The 13211-nt window shown below is 41.8% G+C and overlaps 1 protein-coding gene across 2 annotated transcripts in view; it reads right to left on the minus strand.

Annotated features, from left to right (window-relative positions):
- STPG4 (sperm-tail PG-rich repeat containing 4) overlaps window positions 1–13211 on the minus strand; it is a 131992-nt gene that overhangs the window by 79988 nt on the left and 38793 nt on the right. For both annotated transcript variants that reach the window (XM_077292240.1, XM_077292239.1), the window contains exons 2-4: window positions 13077–13142; window positions 9865–10116; window positions 4712–4776 (exon numbers count right to left, since the gene is read on the minus strand). In XM_077292240.1, the coding sequence (XP_077148355.1) occupies window positions 4712–4776; window positions 9865–10116; window positions 13077–13142 (383 nt within the window). The remainder of the gene's footprint in view (window positions 1–4711; window positions 4777–9864; window positions 10117–13076; window positions 13143–13211) is intronic.

Raw genomic sequence — 13211 nt, forward strand, 5'->3', positions numbered from 1 at the left:
AAGCTCTGGGCTGCAGATTTTGCCCTCCACACCTTTAGTCAGGTGTGGAGATTTTTTGCATATCTCTGCGGTGGACTTTTTCTAGTTTTTATTACCGACCGCACAGTGTCCTTTCCTTACTGTCTATCTAGCTAGAAGTGGCCTCCTTTGCTAAATCTTGTTTCATACTACGTATGTCATTTCCTTCTCCTCTCACAGTCAATATTTGTGGGGGGCTGTCCTATCCTTTGGGGATTTTCTCTGAGGCAAGATAGCTTTCCTGTTTCTACCTTTAGGGGTAGCTACTAGTTCTCCGGCTGTGACGAGGTGTCCAGGGAGTGACAGGAACATCCCACGGCTACTGCTAGTGTTGTGTTAAGATCAGGAACTGCGGTCTGTATAGTTACCACCTGCTCAGAGCTAGTCGCATGTCGCTCCTAAATTACCAGTCCATAATAGGTTGGCCAGAAATACATCACCGTCATAGGCCTCCCTGCACTCCTTCCACAAGTCCTGATCGTGGATAACTCCGATGAAATTGGCATCAGATAGAATGGTCTTGGACGGGGCTCCAGGTACGGAATCCACAGCATGGATTCGGGATAAAGCATCAGGCTTCCCATTACGAGAACCTGGACGGTACGAGATAACAAAGTTAAATTGATTTAAAAATAAGTTCCAACGAGCCTGACGAGGAGAAAGACATCTAGCGGATCTAAGGAACTCTAAATTGCGATGGTCAGTTAGCACTATGATCTGATGTGCAGCTCCTTGCAGATGATGCCTCCATTCTTTGAAAGCCGCAATAATAGCCAGCAATTCCTTGTCTCCCACGTCGTAATTCTTCTCTGTTGAGGTTAGTCTATGGGAAAAGAAAGCACAAGGATGTAGCAGAGACTTCTCGCCAGTTCTTTGGGAGAGAATAGCCCCCAAAGCATTATCCGAAGCGTCCACCTCCACAATGAAACAAAGTGTTGGATCTGGGTGTATCAACAGCGGTGCTGATGTGAAACAGATCTTAAGCCGATCAAAAGCTTCTTGAGCCTGTGATGACCACTTAAAGGGCTTTTCCTTCTTTGTCAAGGAAGTAATGGGACGGACAATATCAGAAAAATTTCGAATGAAGCGTCTGTAGAAATTTGCAAAACCAATAAAATGTTGGACCTCCTTAACGTTCTTGGGTACCGGCCAGTCAAGGATAACCTGAATCTTACCAGATTCCGTGTTCAGCCCCTGGGGAGAGATGATATAACCTAAGAACTGTATCTCAGAACGATTTAACTCACATTTCTCTGGCTTAATATACAGATGGTTCTCTTTCAGACGTCTTAAAACAGTTTTGACATGTTCTTCATGTTCCTGTAGAGAGTCAGAAAAGATTAGTATATCGTCCAAATAGATCACTACAAACTGGTCCAACAAATCTCTGAAAATGTCATTAGCAAGGTGTTGAAACGTTGCAGGGGCGTTACAAAGCCCGAAGGGCATCACAAGAGATTCAAAGTGTCCATACCGGCATCTGAATGCTGTCTTCCACTCATCCCCTGGACGAATATGCACCAAATCATAGGCCCCACGAAGATCCAGTTTAGAGAACACCTTAGCATGGCGGACTCTTTCCAGTAATTCGGGAATCAGAGGCAAAGGGTAACGGTTTTGTACGGTTACCGTATTGAGTTCCCGATAGTCAACACAGGGTCTCAGGGTCCCATCCTTCTTCTTTACAAAAAAGATAGGTGCCCCTGCTGGTGAGGAAGAAGGACATATGAAGCCTTTGGCCAGATTTTCATCAATATACTCCTTTAAGGCTTGAAGCTCAGGTGCCGCCAAATGGTATATGTTACCAAAAGGAATAGCTGCCCCAGGAAGCAACTCAATGGGACAGTCATAATGCCTGTGTGGAAAAAGCTGATCTGCATTCTTCTTGTCACAGATGTCAGAGAACCCTTTATATGCTGGAGGTAAAGAAAATACCTGTACATGTGGTTCCGTAGCCGTGGACTCAGGGACAGCATCTGTTAACGCCGAGTTGCTCCTTGTTGGAAAGATAATCTCCTTGGTCTCCCAGTTGATAATTGGGTTCTGAGAACGCAACCAAGGAATGCCTAAAATCACAGGAAAATGAGGAGAAGAAATTAGCAAGAAAGAAAGTTGCTTCTGATGATTAGGCTCCAACAAAATTTCAAGGGGTACGGTCTCCTGATCCACAGGCCCAGAGATTAAAGGTGACCCATCCACTGTTTCCATGGTAATTGGAGAGGCTCTTTGCTGAATTTCAATACCATGTTCCTTGGCAAATGCGATATCCATGAAATTGCCACCTGCACCAGAGTCAATCATAGCTGCACTGGAAATCCACTGTCCTGAACACAGGATCTTAATAGGGAGAGAACAGTGAGAGTTCTTTTCCTTAAGCTCCTTGGGGGGTGAAGTCATAGAAAGTGAATGGAATACAGCGTTTAAAGGCAGGCTACATTCAGAGATGTCAGATTCATCATCACAGTTGTCATACTCCCCTACTGCTGCTAGCACCTTGTTAGGCCATCTAGGACACTTAGGACAATTGATCAAGAAGTGGTCAGACTGGCTGCAGTAGAAACATAGACTTTCACGAAGGCGATGCTCCCGGCGCTCATTGATCTCGCGCCTCTGAACAGAATCAATTTGCATGGTCACCTCCTCCACCTCCCGAGATGTTTTACCTGCAGGCTCTTTGGAAGGAAGGGAAAAGTTAGAAATACGGTTATATGCAGCAAACTTCTCCTGCCTACGCTCAGAAAGGCGAATGTCAATGCGCACACAATGCTGTATAAATGTCTCTAGCCCTTGTGGTGACTCAGAGCGAGCTAGTTCATCTTTTACAATACTAGACAGACCCCTTTTAAAAATAGGCAATTGTGCATAACTGTCCCAATTGGTATCTACCGCTAATCTCCTGAATTCAGTAGCATACTCAATAACAATAAAGCAGATTCAGCGGTTGCACGGCGATTAGGATCATCAAACATTAATGCCATAGCGGCCAAGAAATCATCCAAGTTATTTAACCGTGGGTCACGAGACTCAATCATCGGATTCGCCCACGCGAGCGCTCGTTCGGTCAGCAGCATTATTACATACAATACTTTGGATCTATCATTAGGAAAACGGTCAGCATGCACATCAAAATATAGCATACATTGATTCACAAAGCCATGAAATTTGTCACGATCACCATTAAATCTGAATGGGGGTAACTTAGGTGGGCTAGCTGGTGGCGGTTGCCCAGTGGGAAAAGTCGCTTGTGCAGCTATTTGCGTGCTTATGTCCTGAAAAGCCTGTCCATACTGGGACTCTATGCCAGCAAGTTTGCTTTCCTGGGCTGCCATGCGGGTGCTTAAGTCCTGCAAAGTCTGTCCAAACACTTGTTGATTGTGTTCAAAGCTTCCAAACTTCTTTTGCAGACCTTCCACATATTTCTGCAGTGATCTAATTATGGAAAACACCTGCTCTAGTCTGCTTTCTGCAGTCATTGTTCCAGCAGTTTCCTTTTTTTTTTTTTTAGGCTAGAGTATCCTGTAATAATTATAGGGGATAACTCAGGAGACTCTTTGCGTGAAACAAGACAACTACAGGACACAGTTTTATAAGTGGTAAAGTCTATATTATCACACGGTGATTCAAACAGGTGCAGAGAGAAACTCAAGTCCACAGGAGGAAAATTTTCCAGAGGAAAATGCAATCACACAGAACGTCTATGAAGCACAATTATTCTTGAGGATACTTGACACGAATAAGTCCTTGCTTAGTCCAAAACACAGATAGATATGCTTATAAGGCAGTTCAAATAATATCTTAGCTCAACCAGGGAGGCCTGGGTAATAGTCTCAGGTTCTTGCAGAGCAGAAACAGCTTACATGTCCAGCAAATGCAGATGGAAGTAAACACGAGCAGCAGAGGAAGGAGGATTACTGGAACTGGTGTCTGCAGCAGGAACTCAGAGCAGAGTAGCAGGATAACCACACAGGTTCACAGGAGCAGGTATATAGCCAGAGAGTCACCAGAGGTCAGGAGCTGGATGCAAGGCAGAATACTCTAGCACAGACTGAAGGCTGGGGTGGAGTTTTATAGCAGGAAGACACAGTGCACATGAGACCAAAGACGCCATCTTGGAAAAGGGCAGTAATGCACAAAAGGTAATAAAAAATGTTCAGAGTCCTGACACTTTCCCACTCTGGCGGAGGAAATTGCATGGGAGCAATACACTCTACTAACATTATTAGTGAGGAATATGCAAAAAAAAAAGGGATATGAAATGGTTTACTGTATGTAAACCATGTCTCATATCCTGTCGGGTTTGATAAGGAGATAGCAAAAGCCGGCAATTGAATTACCGGCTTTTATGCTATCTAGCGCTGTATGAAATATCAATATATATATATATGTGTCTCACCGATATATATATATATCTATATATGTAGACTGTATATATGTTTTCACGAATATTTAAGCCCATGGATCCATTATATGGCCATTTTGCAAGGTTGCGAGAAAAAAACGCAGTACGGATGCCATACGGATTACATACGGAGGATGACATACGTAAAATTCGCTGCCACACCCTGCCTACGGATGACATACGGATCACTGTTTTGGGATCATTTCTGAGTATTATGCCTCTAAAAAACCGACTATGTTTTCAAGTGTGACGCTGGCCTTACTCAAATTTATCAGTGGCAAATGTGCTACTTACTTGCAATCATGATGGTCCACAGGTGGGGAGATGAGATTATACTGACAGGGATCTGTGTTTATATCCTGTAAATGAGACAACATAGAAATTATCAAAGAAGAAGAAAAATAGAAGGGTTTATTACTAACAGAACGGAGCTGTATGGTGTTGTACTATAATATCCAAACACGTCGGGGAGGCCAAACTGGGCCTTTAATTTCATAAAAAGGTTCAATGAATTCTAAATGAATGAGGGTTTTTTAGGATTTTGAAGTAGATCTGCTCCAATATCCTCCTCAAAAACGTCTTCATCCTCACTTTGAATACTCTTTCTATTGACATGAATATAAAATACACTTTGTTGTTCGTATGAGAAGTTCTCTGAGGTGAAATCTGCTCCAAAATGTATGCTGCCAAGTCAAAGGCCGCAAAAAAACCCTTCAAGAACAAAGCTTCTTAACCTCTTCAAAATCCTCTCAGAAACGCTTGGGTTTGGTTCCCAGGTTCAGTTTGTTGACGTGGATTTTTCAACCAGATAAATCCACATCTAAAGATACTGCTGAAGCACATGATTTTTGGTTTGGTTTTAGTTTTGTTTTTTGTTAAGAACATGTGTTTTTTTAATGAATTTTTATGTATGTTTAGTGTGGTTCTTTTATGTGTTTTTTAACAAAAAAATTGTAGCGTAGCAGTAGGGTGTGATTTTTGACACAGTTCTGCTTCAAAAATTCTTTCCAAAAATGCATAAAAAAACCATGATAAATTATTTATGCGTGACAAAATGCACCAAAGAAGAAACATAATGCTTTTTTTCTAGCTCGACAGGTGGACCATAGGTGCGTTTTCTCATTCAAAAGAATGGAAAGCTTCTTGCAAAGTAGATTTGAAGCATATTCTAAAAAGAAAAAAAAAAAAATAAGGAAAAAAAAAAACACAATAATGTAAAATTTCACTTGAAATACTCTTTGGCTTTTTCCACCCCCCAAAAACTCAGAATGAGTATAATCTTACAGGGAAAGGAAATGAAAAGCAGCAATGTATAAAAGCACTAAAGTAGCTCATGATGCTGCCGAAAACTGTACTTGACATATACGGTAGTTTTACTAAAAATTAATTTATCATGGCTCCATTGTTTTGTGAGTAAGGCTGTATGCACCCAGCATCTTTTACTCAGCATCCAAGTTTTCCAAAGCGAAGCAGCTTCAGGAAATTCCCGACAGTCGTTTTCCTGGTGCGGGTTCACCGGCGTTTTTTCCGTTGTTCTTGTTGCCTGTCCGCTGCTGGCACATTTTACTCTATACTGTGAAGTAGGGAGTAGGGTTGAGCGACTTTTGCTTTTTTAGGATCGAGTTGGGTTTTGTGAAACCCGACCTTCTCAAAAGTCGGATCGTGTGAAATCGGCCGATTCTACTGTAAAGTCGGGTTCCGGTCCCGGAACACGAAACCCAATGCAAGTCAATGTGCATTCATATCTCTCTCTCTCTCTCTCTCTCTCAACCCTAGTAGGGAGAGCAAGAGGCTTCTGAACCCTGAAGTGGTGAAAAGAAGTGACATAAGAAGGAAAATGTGCACAAAATGTCAATTTTTGTGGTGCTTTTTCAGGTGGATTGCAGGCAGAATCAGCCTGAAAAGACACGCACATACCCTAAAACTGCAGTTGTGCTTTTTTTGTAAAGAGGCAGGTCAATACAGTTATATGAAAAAGTTTGGGCACCCCTATTAATCTTAAGCTTAATGTTTTATAAAAATTGTTTTTTTTGCAACAGCTATTTCAGTTTCATATACCTAATAACTGTTGGACACAGTAATGTTTCTGCCTTGAAATGAGGATTATTGTACTAACAGAAAATGTGCAATCTGCATTCAACCAAAATTTGACAGGTGCATAAGTATGGGCACCTCACCAGAAAAGTTACATTAATATTTAGTAGATCCTCCTTTTGCAAAAATAAAAGCCTCTAGTTGCTTCCTGTAGCTTTTAATGAGTTCCTGGATCCTGGATGAAGGTATTTTTAACCATTCCTCTGTACAAAACAATTCCAGTTCAGTTAAGTTTGATGGTCGCCGAGCATGGACAGCCCTCTTCAAATGATCCCACAGATGTTCAATGATATTCAGGTCTGGGGACTGGGATGGCCATTCCAGAACAGTGTAATTGTTCCTCTGCATGAATGCCTGAGTAGATTTGAAGCGGTGTTTTGGATCATTGTCTTGCTGAAAGATCCATCCCCTGCGTAACTTCAACTTTGTCACTGATTCATGAACATTATTGTCAAGAATCTGCTGATACTGAGAGGAATTCATGCGTCCCTCAATTTTAACAAGATTCCCGGGGCCGGCATTGGCCACACAGCCCCAAAGCATGATGGAACCTCCACCAAATTTTACTGTGGGTAGCAACTGTTTTTTTTGGAATGCTGTGTTTTTTTGCCGCCATGCATAACGCCTTTTTGTATGACCAAACAACTCAATCTTGGTTTCATCAGTCCACAGGACTTTCTTCCAAAAAGAAATTGGCTTCTCCAAATGTGCTTCTGCATACCTCAGCCGACTGTTTGTGGCGTGCTTGCAGAAACGGCTTCTTTCTTATCACTCTCCCATACAGCTTCTCCTTGTGCAAAGTGCGTTGTATAGTTGACCTATGCACAGTGACACCATCTGCAGGAAGTTGATGCTGCAGCTCTCTGGAGGTGGTCTGAGGATTGTCCTTGACTGATCTCACCATTCTTCTTGTCTGCCTTTCTGATGTTTTTCTTGGCCTGCCACTTCTGGCCTTAACAAGAACTGTACCTGTGTTCTTCCATTTCCTTACTATGTTCCTCACAGTGGAAATTGACAGGTTAAATCTCTTAGACAGCTTTTTGTATCCTTCCCCTGAACAACTATGCTGAATAATCTTTGTTTTCAGATCATTTGACAGTTGTTTTGAGGAGCCCATGATGCCACTCTTCAGAGGAGATTCAAACAGGAGAACAACTTGCAAGTGGCCACTTTAAGCAGCTTTTATCATGATTGCATACACCCGGCTATGAAGTTCAAAGCTCAATGAGGTTACAAAACCAAAAAAAGTGCTTTAGTAAGTCAGTAAAAAGTAGGTAGGAGTATTTAAAACAAGAAAATGATAAGGGTGCCCATACTTATGCACCTGTCAAATTTTGTTTGAATGCAGATTGCACATTTTCTGTTAGTACAATAAACCTCATTTCAAGGCAGAAACATTACTGTGTCCAACAGTTATTAGATATATGAAACTGAAATAGCTGTTGCAAAATTTTTTTTTTAAAAAACATTAAGCTTAAGATTAATAGGGGTGCCCAAGCTTTTTCATATAACTGTATGCCAATGTTTTTCGTCCACCTGGCCTTTCGCCAGTGATACAGAACCTTTCACAAATGTGTCATTGTAATTGACTGCACCTTATTTCTCTATACGGTAAGTATAGCCCATAGGTATACAGTTTACCTGTATAGTTGTTACCATGGGCAAGAATTAGTTCAAGTTTCTTGGCCCCAATTAAAAAACTAGAACAAAGGGACCCACCCACCACCACCAACCATGTGCCATTTTTTAATATTGCTGTCATGTTTGGGCCCTTGCCGGAACTTTGGCATGGACGCCCTTGTTATCGCTGCCCCACTATGACTGATATGTATTTAAATAATAAGCTGCTAGTGGGATAAATGGAAGTTAATATATCTGAAGGACGCAGGCAGAGCTCAATAAAACAGGATTGCTGGCACTCATGTTGCGTCTGATATTTGTAGCTCTGCCTGGAGGAAAAAGTGACATTAAATATGTCTGTATTTTATTCACCAAGTGAAGGGAGAAATAGGACACAGGAATCCAGCACTAAGGAAAGGTGAAAAGGTTTGCTCGCTAATATGGCTCCACTTGACAACCGGACTCCCAGCAATATAAAATAGCCCTTGGCTACAAAACTGTATAATTCATGAAGGGTACCGTACCATCCAGCCGGTAATTCACCGAGGAGCTGCAATATCTGTAGACATCAGAGAGTTTTCTGCAACCACTAGCAGAAGTGATGTAACTTTAACCTCTTGGGCCCCACAGCAAAATCTCCAAAAGGGCCCCCAACTGTCATGGGTCTTTAACAGTATTGGTCTGTTCATATGGGCCAAAGGGACTTTTTATTACCCCCTCCTAGACTCCAGGGCCCGCGTGTGATTGTGTAAGATGTCATAGGGCAGTAGTCGTAGGCGAACTGTTACTCTATGTCGCCCACGCACTTTACACGAAAATCGAGCCCCAGTCCCAATGTGCTCTCGCAAGTAGTGTGCGTTGCACTCACTTGCAGGCTGCAGGCCTCATCTGTCTCTAGATCTTCAACTTCAGGAGGGGCCAGAGATGAATCAGAGGACACCCAACTTGTTTTAACATACAGAAGTTTACTCAACAGTTCAAGTGCATCAGATTGTAACACTCTCAGCTTCTTGATTCCTTAATACATTACAGCATTTCTATCTGTTTTTCCTGGACTATCCCTATGTTCACTGATACTGTCAGCCCCAGGGATTCCCAGTCCAACTCCACAGTACACCCAAGATCCATTACCTCCAGACTCGAACCTATAGTCTCATACAGGTACGGACTGGGACTGAAATTCAGACCTGGCATTTGCAATCACACAGGCCCATGTTGTCCCCGTCTCCAAGCACCAGATGGGAATATATTACTAATTATACCCTGGATGGAGGAAAGCAAGATTTACTACAAGACCAATATTTCTAATGATACCTGTGGCCTACTTGGGTTAGTGACAGAGTCAGCGACTTTTGATAACAGTATGGGTGTCTTGAGAACACCGATTCTGTTAACAACATAGCAGACAAAGACAGGCCTTTCTGGCATTTGCCAGAATTGCCAGATAGCCAGTCCGGCCCTGGTCTCATAGGAAGTTAGGAAGCTATATATTTGAAATGGGAGACCCGCAGCCAGTTCGTGAATGGACAGAAGTGCAGCGGCGTTCCTGCCACCCACTTGCTGCCTAGCTAACTCGCCCTCACCATGAGATGCAAAGCATCTGAATAATTATGTAAACTGGACACTAGATAACAGAAAATACCAACAGTTGTCACCTAACTTCAACACTCACATTGTGTCATTTAATAGCATAAAGCAGTGTATAAACAATGCTAGTTACCAGTTCATCTTACCTTATCCTTCACCCCGGGGAGGAAAGCACTTCTGGATGTGCTGCGGAACGAAGAAGGACGTGGAAGTTGTTCCACCAGATCACTAAATTTGCAAAACTTGTAGCAGCCGGGTAATAAAGCTTCTCCAGATCCAGCTGAGCTCAAGGGCTTTTTTCGTCCTTGCCCTTTGAAGCTGTATGTTTGCTGAACAGGATTAAGTTTTGCATCTTGGAGAAAATCACGGACATTATAAGTCCCCGGACAGGGGGATTCCTGATGACACAAAGCAAATAAGGAGTTTTCAATACATTTATGATTGATGATACTTTTTTCTTTAATATAAAACTGTATATATATATATATATATATATATATATATATATATATATATATATATATATATATATATATATATATACACAGTACAACACTCTTGGCATTCTCTTGATGAGCTTCAAGAGGTAGTCACTGGGAATGGTTTTCAATTCACGGGTGTGCCCTGTCAGGTTTAATAAGTGGGATTTCTTGCCTTATAAATGGGGTTGGGACCATCAGTTGTGTTGTGCAGAAGCCTGGTGGATGTGTATCTATAGTATAGTCCTACTGAATAGAATGTTATAATTTGTATTATGGCAAGAAAAAAGCAGCTAAGTAAAGAAAAATGAGTGGCCATCATTACTTTAAGAAATGAAGGTCAGTCAGTCTGAAAAATTGGGCAAACTTTGAAAGTGTCCCCAAGTGCAGTGGCAAAAACCATCAAGCGCTACAAAGAAACTGGCTCACATGAGGACCGCCCCAGGAAAGGAAGACCAAGAGTCACCTCTGCTTCTGAGGGTAGGTTTATCCGAATCACCAGCCTCAGAAATCGCAGGTTAACAGCAGCTCAGATTAGAGACCAGGTCAATGCCACACAGAGTTCTAGCAGCAGACACATCTCTACAACAACTGTTAAGGGGAGACTTTGTGCAGCAGGCCTTCATTGTAAAATAGCTGCTAAGAAACCACTGCTAAGGACAGGCAACAAGCAGAAGAGGCTTGTTTTTGGCTAAAGAACACAAGGAATGGCCATTAGACCAGTGGAAATCTGTGCTTTGGTCTGATGAGTCCAAATTTGAGATCTTTGGTTCCAACCACCGTGTCTTTGTGCGACGCAGAAAAGGTGAACGGATGGACTACATGCCTGGTTCCCACAGTGAAGCATGGAGGAGGTGTGATGGTGTGGGGGTGCTTTGCTGGTGACACTGTTAGGGATTTATTCAAAATTGAAGGCATACTGAACCAGCATAGCTACCACAGCATCTTGCAGCGGCATGCTATTCCATCCGGTTTGCGTTTAGTTGGACCATCATTTATTTTTCAACAGGACAATGACCCCAAACACACCTCCAGGCTGTGTAAGGGCTACTTGACCAACAAGGAGAGTGATGGGGTGCTACGCCAGATGACCTGGCCTCCACAGTCACCAGACCTGAACCCAATCGAGATGGTTTGGGGTGAGCTGGACCGCAGAGAAAAGGCAAAAGGGCCAACAAGTGCTAAGCATCTCTGGGAACTCGTTCAAGATTGTTGGAAGACCATTCCCAGTGACTACCTCTTGAAGCTCATCAAGAGAATGCCAAGAGTGTGCAAAGCAGTCATCAAAGCAAAAGGTGGCTATTTTGAAGAACCTAGAATATGACATATTTTCAGTTGTTTCACACTTTTTTGTTAAGTATATAATTCCACATGTGTTAATTCATAGTTTTGATGTCTTCAGTGTGAATGTACAATTTTCATAGTCATGAAAATACAGAAAAATCTTTAAATGAGAAGGTGTGTCCAAATGTTTGGTCTGTACTGTGTATATATATACTGTATATATAAAACTAATGGGAAGCAACATTGCCAATAGTTTTGTTTTGAAAAATATCCTACTGATTTCTGTTTACAGCTCCTATGCAAACCTATATGTATCCTTGGTTACAGGTTACAAGTACAGGAAAGATATATATCTTTGTAACGTGTTAGCTAGTAGATAGAATAATATTTAGAATTGAGAGTCCTCAGTGGTTGATACCTTGTAATGGCTAACTGAAAAGATGGAAATAAATTGCAAGCTTTCGAGACTACTCAGATCTCTTATCAGGCAAAGACTAATACAACATCTGAAGAATCACATATTTATACACAACACAGCACAGATCTATCAGTATGGGAGAGTGATAAACAGTTGTGTCCATAAATATTGGAACAGTTCATAGATAAGGAGTGAATGTTTTATTGTCCTCTGATTGGGGTCTGGTTCTGTGTTATGATGCCCCATAAAGTCTGAAATGTAAATTTCTTAATTGATGTAAAAAGACATAAATCCATGCGACACATTCATTCCTGCACTAAGGGTTGCCATAAATTTAGGCGACCAAGGTGTTCATCCCTATCCATGGGGTTGGAACATATACGATTGTATCTGATGGCTTGGCAGTAGACAATGGAGTTTTTTATGTGTTTTGGATGGAAACTGTCCCATTTAAGGTACGTTGGACGGTCGATTGGCTTCTGATACAGGGATGTCTCTATTTTATTGTTTTGCAGCTTAATGATGGTGTCCAAAAAGTTAATTTCAGTGCAGGAGTAGTTGAGTGTCAAGTTGATGGTAGGATGAAATTGATCAAACTGTTCATGGAACGTCTTTAGCTGTGGCTCAGACTCCGTCCAGATGATTAAAATGTCATCAATGTAGCGGTAGTACGCCAGAGGCCTGATGGGACATGAGGACAAAAAAATCACATTCAAGCTTGGCCATGAAAAGATTTGCATACTGTGGGGCCATATTACTAAGCATTGTCTAATCATCTTGCCTTTCACATGCCCCAACATCTTTCTACCCCATAAAAACTGTAGAGAAATATTGCACTAAACCCTGAGGAATATGTTATGGACAATAGCAGATGCAATATAGGGAAAGGAGGCAAATAAAGTTCCAGAACCTATGGGACTGGCAGAATACTGGAGAAGAGGGGAACGAAAGAAGAGTGGATGGCAAGTTACAGCACATAGTAATCTATATGGTTTTTGGACATATTAGACTAGCGCTAGAGTGAATGACCTGAATATTGCATGGATGTATGACTGTATGCTGCTGCTCAATGTGGCAGTTATATGACTGTAACATTTACAGTACAGACATGCATAGCAGAGTGACGGGAAGATCCGGACCCCCGCCCTGCACTCCAATATATGACTTGCATGCTTACCCTGAATGAATATAACCACCATGCATCCCTCTCTGTAAACAGCTTTTCCTGCTCCCTGTCTGGATCCTGTTAAGAAAAACACATCCACAATTAGCTGCAATAAATTTTAATTATTTCCATAGATAACAATAACAT

This window comes from Ranitomeya variabilis, chromosome 2 (assembly GCF_051348905.1).
Source record: "Ranitomeya variabilis isolate aRanVar5 chromosome 2, aRanVar5.hap1, whole genome shotgun sequence".
In the NCBI taxonomy this organism is placed as follows: Eukaryota; Metazoa; Chordata; class Amphibia; order Anura; family Dendrobatidae; genus Ranitomeya; species Ranitomeya variabilis.